Genomic DNA, 15,336 nt, shown 5'->3' on the forward strand with positions numbered 1-15,336 from the left:
TTTTAATAATTTTTTTTAATTACAAATGCACATTAACATTTAAATTCCTATCAATTAAGTGTTACACTAGGTAATTGGACCAGTATCTGTGCATTTTCCTTTACTTTGGCGCACATCTGCCGATATAGTTCCGACAAAATCTTTTTCGGAAAGTAACGGTATTTAGGAATCTTTACGATTAAATAATTGTGGTTAATTGTTTAATACCACGATTAATTGTGAAAACAAGTAATTGTAACATCCCTAGTCTACAAAGATGTCATGTGATCCCCTAAACTTCTCAAGCTTTCCACCTTAAATTTACACAGCCCCCCGCCCCCACCTCCTCCTGAACTACTACAACAACTTAAAGGAGTTATAACACAACAATGTAATTATAATAAAACATCACTGATCCTTCTTCCGGAGCAGACAGTAGGAGTTCGTCCCGACCCAGAGCGCGGGCAGCACCTTCTCCTGCACGTTGGCCTTGAACTTGTGGATGAGCCGCACCTCCCTCTCGGCCCCCTCCCCCTCCACCAGCAGGAACTTGATGATGCCCGCCGGCTGGTCCACGTACACGCCCATGGTGGCAGTCTTGGGCAGCGGCACGTCCACGTTCTCGCTGTTGTGCCACACCTGGTAGCAGGACCCGGACCAGCCGGCGCCCCAGGAGACGCCGTTCTCCCCGAGGCCGCAGGCGCCGTCCTGGGGCTTCCGCGGCGCGCTCTCGCAGACCACCCCGATCACCACCCAGCCGTCGTAGTCCACCTCCCAGTAGCCCCGGTGCCCCAGCAGCCCCTCCTTACACAGCACCTGGGGCAGACAGCAGGAGAGCCAGTGATGAGATGGTCAATGCAGTTTGGTAACTATTTATTATTATCATGTGATAATGTCGAGAAATACCCAATAAATAACAATTTATTACATCATAATGCCTAGAAATACTCTAGAGCAGTGGTTTTTACATCAAGGACCCCTAATTTGACACAAATTAGATCACAGACCCCCATTGGACAAAATTTTGAAGCAAACGCCTACACAAATATTTGTTCCAAGACGTTTTTTAGTCAATATATGTTCAAATTTTGGAAAAGATTCAAGAAATTTCTGTAAAAAAAATTGTTGGGGACCCCCTTTAACCCTCTCAAGGACCCCTGGGGGTCCCCGGACCCCACTTTGAGAACCATTGGCCTAGAGATAACGGTCAATTTCATAGTAATGTTGAGAAATATAGCCAAGAAATAACGACTGATTGTGTAGAAATCGCCCAGAAATATTGGTCAATTGACTTGGTGGAGAAAAATTCTGGCTTTCCAAAAAAAAAGAATGAAATGCATGAAAAGCAATTAATTGTTATTTCTTGACATTATCACTTAATAAGCGGCCTGTAAATTAAAGTGTTGTATATATACATATATCGGTGTATATTGGAGTTGCTTCACCAATAAAATTGATTGAAAAAATTTTGGATGCTCCACAATACAATTTTGGCAAATTCTCCTATCACCATAATCCCTATAGTCGTAGCAGTAGGTGCATGTTGTTTTGAGATCAGCGGGGCAGAGACGTGAGCTGCTCAGTGAACACAATGGAGGTGAACGGTACAGGTCGCCTGTCCCTCATCAGACTCATCAAATACACAATCCAACAACTCCACAACGCTCTGGTGGACAAGTTGTGACCTGCACATTCACCACGCTATGAGATAATCATGTAACATTATGTAACATTACGACACATGAAGCAAGTCTGGTAATGTTACATTAATATTTTGTAAAAGGATAGTTCTATAAATATCTTCATAATGTAGGCTACTTGTTCTTCTTTACACTAAAACAAACTGAAGAATTTTCTTTTTACACATAATTATGTCATTATTTTACTGGTCTGGCCCAATTGAGATCAAATTCTGCTGTACATGGCCCCTGAACTGAAATAAGTTTGACCCTCTGTTCTAAACCTTTGTGTCTTGTGCCTGGTGCAGGTGAGCTGGTCCAGGTTCAGACGTACCTGTGGTGAGTGCTCGTATCTCTCAGGCCTGTTGGGGTACGGACAGACTGCATCGGACGTACGAGCCACTTTAGAGCCGCCCTCTGAAATCCACAACAGCTTCTGTGCAGTTTTATCGTCCAGAGAGAAATTGAACCAGTCTGAGAGAGAGAAAGTGAAGGTGAAGAGGCACAAACAGAGACAGAGATGACATAAAGAGAGAAATAGGATGAACATAAACAGAAAAGAAAAAAAGTAATATTTAACAATTTATTCATGCACTCATCTCTTCTCATTTCTCCTGACTCATCAAGTCTGTTGTTGTGAATAATCTTAAATATTGTTGTAAAGTACTTTGAGCTGCAGTTTGTCATGAAATATACTCTATATAAATTACGTTTATGAATTACATACGGTCCTTAGGAACAGATAAAATTAACATTATATAAATATATACAGTACAAACAACAATTATATTATACAACCCATGCGACAAATGTAAGTTTTGTGATATATAATATACTGTAAGTCTTTTATTAACACAAATAGAGATATGAAAACATCAGAGGTAAAGCCAGAGATTGGAATGAGTATGGAAGTTAATATAAAGGCATTTTAAACATAGCTGCCACCCTCATAATGTTTATCCTATAGTATAGTATGAGGAAAAGACTCCATACAGTTGTTCTTTATTTACAATTAGTTTGAAATGGTTTTACTTTAATTGGAAGTAGATATTGTGTAAGTTTTTATTTTCTGATCCACATTTAAAACGCAGCTTCCAGATAATAAAAAAACAAGTCTTACACTTCATGAAGTCGGCCCTGGTGGTTGGTTCAGGGATGTTTGGCTCATATGGCGGCAGCTTCTCTGAGTTGACAAACATAAACAGTTGTAATGAGAATCAGCCAGGAAGGCCAATCATATTTAAAGGGATAGTTCAACATTTTTGGCAAATTGGCCCATTGCCATAATCCCTATAGTCATAGCAGTAGGTTCGTTACCTTTAATTGTCGGTGCAAGCTATTTTTAGAACGGCGGAGCAGAGCCGCGAGCTGCTCAGAGCTACGCTACGGAGGCTCATGGGATTTCTTGGTTTCCCCTCATCAAACCCATCAAATACACAATCCAACAACTCCAAAACGCTCTGGTGGACAAGTTGTGACCTGCACATTCACCACGCTATGAGATAATCACTGAACGTTACGAGACGAAGTTGTTTTCGAGGCAGATGTAGAGACTGCTTGCTGAAAAACTGTTCCTGAAGGCAACGCGCATCAGCGGTTTTGCATTAATTTGCCTCTAAAACAACTCTGTCTCGTAACGATCTGCACCGACAATTAAAGGTAACGAACCTACTGCTAAAACTACGAACTATCCCTTTAAGTTTAGATTAATAAAAAAAAGACAACAACAGCGGAACTTCATCCTGCTCTTTACCTTCTGGAGCAGCATTGTTTTTTCTCCCTGGAAAACAGAAAACGAGTCAGTGTGTTATTTCACCAACATCTTGCTCAGCTTGCGTGTGTGTGTGTGTGTGTGTGTGTGACACTGGGGAGGCTACTATGCTTTATGGCCTCTCTCCGCTGCAGATCCCTCGTCTTGCCAGTGTCTTCTTGTACAAAATGAAATGCACAACAACACACCAGTCAGGGATGGCACTGACAAGTAAACTCCAGCCAGCTACTTTAAACCCTCTCATCTTTCTCCGCAGCCTCCTCCCTTGATCAGCGGCCTCTTGTCAGGCTGCCATTCATCTACACTAAATCACCTGCGGCTGCTCTCAACATACGCTCCATCACAGAGGAGTTATTCGCGCAATGTTGGCTCAGTCAGCACTAATTCATGTTCAAGTTCCTCTCTCCCCACCCGCAGCGGTCTCGAGGTTTAGGTTTCAACATAAGGAATCTGGAGGCACCGGGCATACATTTGTTCAGGACACACATCACGGAGACTGACAGCAGGAGTCTCGGTCTAAGAATATACTTTCTCTGTATGTGTGTGTGATGCTGTGTGTGTTATTTCACACTGCCCAGGGCATGTTTGTCATGTTGTGGGCTGGTGTGTAATCTCTGTTCGTTTGTTTGTTCCTCCTCCAGTCTCTGAGTCACTCTCTATGTGTCTTCTGTTCTGACATTCGCAGAAAAACTCTCGGGGTACTCGGTGGTGCCGGTCTGGTCTACGCAGGTCATCGTGTTACCGACCGTCGTCTCTCAGATTTCACGCAGACAACCAGCTCCTCATCACTCTTACTCACCTATCAGACCGTTACGTCACCACCACCACCATCAGGTCGGTTTGTGTGAGCTTTTTTTTCTTCGCCGTCGACAGAATTAGACAAAACAGCCTCAATTTTCCTCTGGATCCATATAAAGCTGCTTCTAACTGATTTCCTTACGGCTCATGGCGGTGAAGTAAATGCATTAGCGAGCTCGGGAACATGGTTTCTCGACATATTTGATTATACTTAATCTTACCCACCAGTTTTTTCCTCCATACTTTACCAATTTAATGTTAAAAATAGCATGTTCCCCCCCTCAGAATATCACATATACTCTCTGTACAGACAAATATGGCCTCAAATTAATTCAGTTATTTAACCTGAGACGTCGCTTTTTATAAGCACACAACTACATCAAGTGGAAATATCACAGATAAACTGTTCCCTGTGTTTCAGTTGCTGTACTTTTGGAAGTTTACTCAAAATATATTATATAAGTGGGTGTGTACAAATCAGTTTTCTGGTTTTAACAGCGATTTCCTGCAGGAAGCTGCAACTTTTTAACTTAACTTAACATAACTCAAACCAATATGTTGTTTCTTTGCCTCCTACAGTTTTGTTTTTTATTGTTAAGACCCATATTATCATTGTTATAATTAGTAGGTATATTGAAGCGGACGGCTTTCTTGGACAATCAGGGTTAAATCTGGAAAGATGTGAACATCGTCAAAGATTCACCAAAACAAATTGACTATGGAAATAATCAGTGATTCAGGAAGTAGTCAGATCCCATCATGCTTTCATAAAAGTGGCACCACCACACTGCAAAAATGTTTACGATTTAACAAAATGCACTCAAAGTAAAATTGTCTGTTTGAGCCAATTTGAATAATGTGAACTCATATTTGATGGCTGCACCTCTAACATACTGTACATCACGATGACATCATCATGTATTGTACAGGTGAAGTAGGCAACTGCAGTAAAATAACATAAATGGAGTACAATGTGTACAATGTGGCTGTGATTAGATTGTTCTTCTTTACAATAATTCTTCTTTAACATATCATTTAAAATAGTATGAACAATTATTATGATTGGGATGTGCGAAGGGGAGGTATGAAACCCAAAAGGACTTATATGAAAACCTCACCCATAATCAAATCTAACTCTAATCTAATTATTGTGCATGCATTTTGTGTTGTGCAGTCATAATAAAATACACGTTAGTTAACATATTCTGTTTTTTCCCACTTACAGTACAAGGAGAGTTTTTTTTTTTATGTCTAGGCCTTAGGCTATCTTATCTTATCTTAACTTATTTTATCTTATCTTATCTTCATTTCTACAACCCTACTCTTTATATTTATAACCCTGTAACCCAGTTTCCTGTGGAGATCATTAAATTAGGGACTGAACGTCTTTTTCTTTCAGGTGACTGTCGTTGGCGTTGACATGTCTGATCTCACAGCCTGACGAGGACGAGGACCGTCGGCTCTTTCAGGTGCGGTGGTCCACACATGTCTGAGCCTGAGGAAACACAACCTGTCCTCCCTGCGTGACCCCATCCCCCTTACAGCCTGACGACCAGGACACACAAACAGAGTGTGTGTGTGTGTGTGTGTGTGTGTGTGTGTGTGTGTGTGTGTGTGTGTGTGTGTGTGTGTGTGTGTGTGTCACATCTGAAAACAGTGGGTGGGATTCAGGGGAACGGCCGGCCTCTGCTTTCTCTGAATGCTTCCTGTCGGGCTGAAGTTGGTTTAACTGCAGCTATAAAGAGCGGAGAGGAGATGTGGAGCTTCTCTCCTCCTCTGCAGCCTGAATACACAGTGTTACTGTTACAGAGAGGGGAGACTATTATACTGAAGACAATTACTTGAGTGAAGCCACGTAAAGCCCAGAAAATTTGATAATTGCTCGGGCATGCAGGGATATTAATTGGACCCTACTGAGGCTTAGGATCCAGTGTCAGACCAGATTTTAGTTCGGAGGAGGAGTCGATGCATGTGCACAAAAAAAAGAAAGAAAAACCGCTGAGCAGCAGATGGACAGAGAAGGAGGAGGAGGAGGAGCAGAGTGAAGGTCAGGTGCAGTCGTCATTGGAAATTGGTGTAGCAGAAAGAGGCTGGTGACAGATCACTTCATCTGTCTCTCTCCCCTCCGTCCATGATTAAAGGAACACAGCAGGAGGAGAGACGAGGGGGCAACGATGAAAGAAAACCCCTCGTGCCGGGTTCATCGGGGCATTAAGAGGAATCACAGAGGGGGGAGATTAAAGACATGACACGCTGCAAATAAATCCATCTTGAAATTTATAAGATGTTCCGACAACCTTGGAGTGAGATATCAAACTGGATGACAGGCGTGCTGGGTGGCTGGACACTGGCCCACACTACAGCTGCTCCATGGAGGTTAAAACCCCCCCACTCCCCCCCTACTCCCACCCCTCACCTCCTCCCCGGATGCCTGTCCATGCTCAGCGGGATCAACAGGAAAGCTCGGCAGAGATAAACAGGTACTCTGAAAGATTGATGAGTTGACACGGCGGCAATAGAGACGTGCAGGAGACAGAGAGGGATGTGAGATTGAGGTGTGAGGCGTAAAAATATTTAAGAGCAGAAGAGGGACCATAAAAGGAGGGAAGACACCTCCATGAATCACGGCCGGAATAATGGATGAATACACCTGGATGAAGATGGTATTTCTCAGGGAAGAGGAGAAAAAAAAAAAATCTGACAAGTAACGGAGCTGGATTTGAGTAAAACTTCAAAATGATGAAAAAAAAGTTTGATAAATCTGCGTTGGATCTTAAGATGGAGCTACAAAACACTCTCATCCCTTTTAAAAGAGATGATGGCAAGAAAGGTCAATGCCGGATGTTCATTTCCCCCCGCCTTTTTTTATTTCCACTCCACCTCCATAGATTCCTCTCCCAGTGGGACAGAGCTACATTATCTGTGCAGATCAAGTTCAAGACATCCCACTGAGGCAGCAAGATCAGAGGGGAGAGAGGAGGTGGCGCTGGTCCATGTAGGCCTCGTCCCTCTGGTGCCTGGCCGGACGCCCCGTGTCCCCACATCAGAGAGGAAGGAGACCGATCTGCACCTCCTCATCAAATCTACATCGTTTATCATCCTCTCTGCAGCTGACGTTAGCCAATCACATCGGGTTATTATTATTATTATCAACTACAGTACAGTGGCATGCCAAATTTTCAAAATTTCTGTTAATGTGAACAGTTAAAGGGAGAGTTCAACATTTTGGCAAATCCCTATAGTCATAGCAGTAGGTTCGTTACCTTTAATTGTCGGTGCAAGCTGTTTTTAGAACGGCGGAGCAGAGCCGTGAGCTGCTCAGAGCTACACTACGGAGGCTCATGGGATTTCTTGGTTTCCCTCATCAAACTCATCTAATACACAATCCAACAACTCCAAAACGCTCTGGTGGACAAGTTGTGACCTGCACATTCACCACGCTACGAGATAATAACAGAACGTTACCAGACAGAGTTGTTTTAGAGGTAAATTCATGCAAAACCGCTGATGCACGTTCCCGTTGTGGGCATGTGTCTCTGCATTTACCTCTAAAACAACTCTGTCTGGTAACGTTCTGTTATTATCTCATAGTGTGGTGAATGTGCAGGTCATAACTTATCCACCAGAGCGTTTTGGAGTTGTTGGATTGTGTATTTGATGACTTTGATGAGGGAATCCAAGAAATCCCATGAGCCTCCGTAGCGTAGCTCTGAGCAGCTCGCGGCTCTGCTCTATAGGGATTATTGCAATGGGCCAATTTGCCAAAATGTTGAACTATCCCTTTAACAGAATTTTTGACCAGGGGTGCCCAAATTTTTGCATGACACTGTATCTCTCGGCTGCAGTGCCAAAGTCAACTTTTGATGGTGCCCAGTGGTGCAGGTGCAGGGAGTGGTGGTGGGTGCACTGTGTGTTACATAATGTCACAATCAAAGAGCCATAAATAAAACTTAGATGGGGCTTTTACATTTTGGGACTTGAATTACTGTGCAGCATTTCACACTTCATTACTGCGGCTGCCAGAGGAGGGATTAGTGACACTTTGGGAGGAGGTGGTGGATCTGGGGATGTTGGTTTGTCTTGAGTTATTGAAGCTATTGTGGAAAGAGAAACACTGAGCATGGATTAGTATTATCCAAAAGGGGCAAAAAGGGGGTGTGGTGGGTGCAGCGGTGGTACAGTAGATTTCCATTTGGAGTAAATTTGTGAGGAGAAGAGGGAGAGAGTGAAGCATGCTGGGACAGGTGCGCGATGGCGTAGCCGTATAGACACAGGAACAAGAAAGATGGGCAGAAATGTGAGCTGTGAAACTGCAGAGGTCTGACTGACATTGAAGGGAACACGGGGAGGAGGCGCAGCAGAAACCGTAACCGTCCGGGCTGAGGCGCTGTCATGCACTTCGTTGACATGATTAATGAGACGAGAGTCGGAGGTGAGGAGGGATGTTTGGCTCGGCTCTGACCTGCAGGGACGGTCAGCACGAGGAAACTTAACAACATGCAATAAACAGCATATTAAACACATGATAAAACACTGTGACAGGCAGTAAGTCAAGTCCAGCCGCGTTCAGATGTGACACATTGAATGTGATGAAAAATAATAATATAATAAATACGGTCCGGTGCATCTGAGTGATGTGTGTAGTTATAATAAGACGCTGACGCACTATATGTGTGAAATGTGGGAAGAAAATAAACCGCTAATGAACAACCATCATTTTAAAAGTCATAAATAGATCATTTCCTGTTTCAAAAACATAAAACAGATTAAATATGAAATATCCTGTTGCAGATGCATTTGAAAAAAATAAAAAAAGTTTAAATAAAACTGTGAGGAATTAGAAGCTTTAGAGTCCGTCTGGCACTGGGCAATAAAATATGGAAATTATTTATTGTAGATGGAGCTAATTGAGTTACAGAATCATAAAAAAAAATTACAAACAGTGCAGATTTAAACTTCAATATTTTGTTTTAAACTAAAGTAAAAAGTTTATTATTTAATGTCAGTGATTAATGACAAACAAATGAAGCTTTTGTCTCATATGATATGTAAATTCTGTATATTGTAACTTTACATCACTTAATACTGTCGTATTCTGTTTTAAGCACTACTAAATCACACTATTTTTGCACCTTTGGTTTGACACTAACGACATTTGATTGGTTTTGTGCTCACACAATGACAATTAAGTTAAGTTTAATCTAATTTAACCTCTAATTTGCCTGATGTTTTAACGTAACAAGCTCCCTCCCAGGTGCCCACAGACACTCAGGTGATTTCTTACCTGCTCTCTTGGGTACAGGCATGATTCCCTTGGTGCTGGTTGGCATCGAACGGGTCAGATTCTTGTGACAAGTGGTGTCTGTCTGAGCGTCTCTGGACTCTCTGGTCTCTCGCTCTCTTATTAACTTCCCAAATGAGTGGGGAGGAGGAGGGGGAGGAAGAGGAGGAGGAGGAGGAGGGTAAAATGAGCAGGGGAGGAAAGAATGTGCATAAGTTTTGGTTGGACGTTAACGGGTTAGGGATCCTACTCCTGTCCTGTCACATGAAACTCCTGATCCCCTCCAGGGATCAGATGGATGGAGACAAGCAAATACCCAGTATATCCCAAGTATGTGTTGTTGCTCATTTGCATACACATGGACTGAGCATGTGCGCCGCAAGATCTGACAAACACATTCATATGAGATGATGTCATGAATGGGTTTTTTTCCCCCTGTTTTTTTAATTTTTAATTTTAAATGAGCAATGTGCAGAAAATTGTTCAGGTCAAAGCTTGACACCCAGATGTCTCACCGAGTATTTTCTTGAGATTTTGATGCATTAGTTCATCAAGTTGGGTTTTTTTTTTTTTCGAGAGTTTCAACAATTGTTAAAACTTAAACTTCAGTCAGTGCATTTACATGGACTTGAGTAGGTTATCCTGGTTATCATATTCGGGATACTGCGTTTAGTTGAACATAGTCATTCATAATCCTGTTAACATGATAAATGGCTATCTGGTTTTTGACAATACTCCAAAAGTATGAACGGTTTGCCGCCGTCATGTTTGTTCTGATAATACGTCACTTGGCTGCACCTGTGAAGATAGTCACAGTTGTCAGAAACCAGGTAGCACAACCAGGTTTCACAAAACCGGGATGGCGTATCCTGGTTTCTGAAATCGAGATATGATGTTTTAAAAATGGGATAGGACTCAAAAATCTGATCATCTGGGATATTCAAGTCCATGTAAATGCACTGAATGATTGTGATGGATACAAGGTGTTCGTTAGTTTGTGCTCGGAGAGTTGGAGAAAAGTCAGGATCAGGATCCAAGATGGACGCCAGCTCCTCACCAGGTATCCGTCGTCATCCTCCCATTAATCAGCCGCTGCTGTGAGAGCGACCTGGCAGAGCTAGCAGCCAGAAATTCAAAATGACAACTTGTCAGATATGTAGCTAATAGATGTTGCTGACATTTGCTTTCAGTCTTCTCGTCTCAAGTAGCTACTTTTAATCAAACATCTATGGCATGTGTTAGTTATGAGTCAGTCTTCATTGTTGCCATTTTTCAGGAGCTTAGCCTACTACTGCTACGCGACTAATGTTAGCATTAACAACTCTTTAGCATCAAACTTAATCTCTTTCACTCACTAAGGTCTGGCTCCAGCTTTGGAAAACAATCTGTCTCTCTCTGTCTCTACTAGCATGCTAACCAGCTAGCTCCTCATCACTTTCCGATACCGAGTCACTGGAGTTGGTTTGACCCTGAAGATGCTGAGCGCTGCTCAGAGGACGTGTTTTAACTTCTTTTCTTGTACCTAAACAACAATGTGTGCAAGACTGGTAAGTAAAAAGCTGTTTTTTGGTTAACTATTATTAATTATTGACAAATGATTTTATATTAGCAGTTTTTAATGTTTCACAAGGCACTTTGCAATCTTTTGTTTTGAGGAGTACTAAGTAAATAGATAAATACATAAAGGTTTTTCACCATCTCCTGAGCTAATAGACTCTAAAAAGAGGATGTGGTTTTGGGTTAAGACCCGAATCTGAGTCTTCATCGTAAGTTGAATCGAATATCTTTTCTGAACTGATGTGAAGAAGACCTGTTTTGACCCATGTCTTGTGTGCAGGAGAAACATAGAAATAAGATATTCAAGTCTTTTTTTTCCCACTTGTTTTTGTTTAACTATCCTCTGTAGCATTTAGGCTACCAGTCCAGAAAACGTACAGTATGATTCTGCAATAAACTAAAATTATAACATTTGCAAACATGACAAAAAGCAGGAAGCTGCAGATGATGAATGGCCTCGAACTTCAAAGATCAAATATACAAATTTGTTAAAAATAACTGTTCTTTTATGATTTTATTTCCAGAATCGGAGGCAGTAGGGGCAAAATGTATAAATAAAGTAAAAAATGTGATTTTCTCATCACACAGGCCCAAGTTATTATCATATTATTAGATTTATATTGCGAGATTAATCTGCACATTATAATGTAAGTGGCATTTTAATGTTTATTGAAATGTTACTTTGCAACATAATCCTGATTTGCAATTAATCCTCAAAGCACTAATTTCAGTAAAAAGTAATTTCACTTCTGAATTGAATTATAGAAGAGTATAAAGTAGCGTAAAATTGAAATACTCCAGTAGAAGTAGGTCAGAAATGATTCAGATTAAAAGGCAGAAAACTGTTGTTGTTATCGACGACCACAGACTTTAATGAATGAGAAAAGCTCTGAAATGAAAAGTCATAAAGACTTTGATTATGTTCAAATCTTGGGAATTAGTGGCGTCCTCCTTTAGGCAGTGGGTCGTGTGTCTGTGTTGGACCTCTGGGTCGGAGAGCGGGGGCATAGTGGGAGGGAGGGTTCCCTTAATTGACTTCATCTTGATTGATACAACATAATAGGAAATAACTAAGAGAACGAGCCTCAGTGTCATTAGAGGAGGAATTTTAATGAAGCGTAAGTACCCGCTTAGCGCCGGCTCCTCATAATACCAGATCTGCTCCGTGTGAGGCATGAAAACAAATTTCAACACCTGCTGCTTACTGCTGTCAGTGAGTGGGCTTAAATAGTATTGTGCCGTGACCCCCCCTCCCTCTGGGTGTGTTTAGGGGCGCTATGCACGACAGTATAGATCACTATGCAATATTCCTAGTGTGCATTACCACCCAGCCGGGGCCATTAAACGTCCTATCGTGTTACTTCATTACACGTTAACATGATGGTGCTATGCTGACATGTATGGCATGATTGGGGGTGGAGGGGGGTGTACAATAAGTGTGAGGCTGTAATCTGTGAAGGCCTGCTGGGATGGAGGAGTCTCCTCTGATTGACGCGGCAGCTGCTTCCTCCTTCTCACTTCCCACTTTTCCCTTTTGTCCATGTGTGTGTTTGTGAGGGTGTTTATCCCGGCGATAGAGACCAAAGGCCCCGAAAACAACCGGTGTTTATTATCTAAAGTGCATCATTCACTGTTCAGATCCTTTAATTTCAATAAAAAACATCCCATCCAAAACAACAATATAAATCAATCAAATACCACTATAAGTACAGGTTGCATGTAAGGAAGTTTGAATATCACACAACAGTTTGTTAAAACAGATGCATCAGTATAGCATAGCATTTGTAATACAGTAGCTACTTGGGGTGAAGTCTCCTGTTAGAAATATTTTATGAACAGATCGGGGTTCTTCAAAAGGTCACAAGTTAAATCTGAGGTGTTATGAGGCAATAAAAAAATGTATTGTGAAATAATGCACTTTTGACGTCTTTGGACCTCAAACTGTTACTTTAAATTAAAGTATCTGAAAAGTATAGAGGGGAAAAAGTCAAAGTAAGAGACACAGCTTTCCTCTCAGGGTTCACCATCCAGAAATATTTGGAAACACTAATCAAAACTGTGTGTTGTGTGAATGTATTTATGGTTTATAAAGTACCAACCATTTTATATACAGTTTAATAGTCCAGTGGTGACCACATTGGATTTTGGGGCCGCTCCAAATGGTCATAAATTCAATTTGGCGATTAATTGGAAAAAAAAAACAGCGACACTTGTCTGAAGTCTTTGGGTTTTTTTTGTGTGAAATAATGTTCGAACAGTTTGGACTCCAGGAAGAATAGCTATGCTAATGTGCTAGTGCTAATGGAGATCCAATAAATGAAATGAAATGAAAATATTGATGTATTTGGAGACGTCAGTTTGAAACATCACAAATTAAACACAGCTTTCCTGTCACCAGCAATGCTTGGAAACACTGGGTTGATCATTTAATATATATATATATTATTTTATGTAAAATATTAATCAACTGTACATATTTTATCGTTATACATGTATATTGTATCTGTAAAATAAATGTTGTAAACCCCCAAAATACTGCAAAATACTTGGGTTAATGCACCTTTTATTCTTCACCACAGGTCATTCCTCAGCTAATGAGACCATGTGGACTATGTGGAGGGGGTGGAAGTCGCGTCGTACATGTTTTAAAAGTGCCTTTAATTAACCGCTCGTGGTTAAAGTGTCCAGATTTACAGCGTGGGAACGACAGGCCAAAACCAACTGGGCCCCCCCAGCCACCAACCTCGTAGATTCAGTGCAACATAAACCTTGTAACTGCTCCTAAATCACACGATGGCATAAAAAAAGGGTGAGGGTGGGGGGATCGGGGGGGATGGGGGAAGTCCTGGCTAACACATGGTGTCATGGTGACATTGGTGTTGTCAGAGAGCTGAGAGATTTATGAGGAACTGCTGCAATGTGAGCGGCAGCGTGTTTCATGTATGAACAATCCTTCCTGCCCCCCCCACCACCATGTTTGTCTTACATAACATGACATTATTTACCTTTTATCATCTCCTGTGAGCTCTTATATCCAGTCAATTAACGCCCACATGTTTGCAGTAGTGTAATATAACACAACAACAGTAAATCATTTTTTTTATACGACACCTGAGATGATTTACAGCTTCTCCGCTTCGAGTCGATTGGAGTTAAGTGACAAAGCCACAACTCAGCTGTCGTCCGTGTTAATACTAATGATTGAAAACAAAGGTGGACACAAACATCTGCTGCTCGTTGTAGGACTGAACAATTAATGAAAATATGATCAAGATTTGGCAGCTAAAATTGATAAGATCAAGAGATTTTAGAATAACGCAGTGCCCATAGTAGTACAGGTGCTGCAATAAATATTAATTGATTGATTTGTTTATTTAAGTGTCATTGTGCCCAGTCACTAAACAATATAAATACAGACATTCAAAAATGGCTCAAAAGTCTTGTCTTATTTATCTTTATGCATCCACTCATGCAATGAAAATTTCAGCATTTACAGGCAGGTTTTCCAAAATATGCAAAACAATAAGTAGTCTCACGTAGGATATAGTGTTTTTCTTGTCTTAATGTCCATGCTTTTTCAACAAATCTGGCAAAAAACAACTAAATAAAGGTTGATTATGTGTCAGAGGCCTAAAAAACAGATTCTCCAGGTGTAAAAGTGAACATTAATTGATGCGAGAACCAACAAAATTCACATTATTTTCATTTTTATTTTAGTTTTAATTGAACATGCAAAGCAATAAATGCAACTGCAGCTGAAATAATGACTCATATTGCAAGCACGGTATCTGCTTTGGTATTTTTGAAGATGATTTTTAACGATATTATTGACCCGTAGTTTGTTTATAGCACTGAACTCACTGAGAATCAACAGCTTTGATAAGACGAAGAGACATATGGAAACCATGATTGAGCTTTATGTTTTCAGGATATTCAGTGTTTTTTGTATTGGTAGGTATTGGAGTCATGCATTAATGATGCATTTTTAGACAGATCTGAGTTTGATAAACAGCCGACATGTGTCCGCAACCCATAAATTATTCTAATTTTAACGAGCCAGAGCGGCTCAGAGTACATCTCTTGTAATCAACAGTATCAGATCTGTTTAACTTGGATCAGTTGGATGTAAGTTTGCGCTGTTCGTGTTAATTTTAGCCTTTTTTCCCAATTTGTTACTCGCGTGTTGAAAGCAACATATGTTCATGTGCAGACTCAATGTAACTGTGATCACGTGTCTGAGTGTCGGTGTCTCCAGCTTCCTGGTACATGGA

The 15,336-nt window shown here is 41.1% G+C and overlaps 1 protein-coding gene across 1 annotated transcript; it reads right to left on the reverse strand.

Annotated features, from left to right (window-relative positions):
* Positions 1–387: 387 nt before the first annotated feature.
* On the reverse strand, positions 388–9,588 carry LOC310989739 (tripartite motif-containing protein 16-like protein; the record flags this gene model as incomplete). Its single annotated transcript, XM_083976886.1, has 4 exons — positions 9,512–9,588; positions 2,779–2,841; positions 1,993–2,132; positions 388–795 (listed from the first exon to the last, which is right to left on the reverse strand). The coding sequence occupies exons 1-4, from the start codon at positions 9,555–9,557 to the stop codon at positions 388–390; spliced, it is 657 nt and encodes a 218-aa protein (XP_083833012.1). The 5' UTR covers positions 9,558–9,588.
* Between the last annotated feature and the right edge of the window lie 5,748 nt (positions 9,589–15,336).

The sequence above is a fragment of the Trachurus trachurus genome, assembly GCF_905171665.1.
Source record: "Trachurus trachurus genome assembly, chromosome: 8".
In the NCBI taxonomy this organism is placed as follows: domain Eukaryota; kingdom Metazoa; phylum Chordata; class Actinopteri; order Carangiformes; family Carangidae; genus Trachurus; species Trachurus trachurus.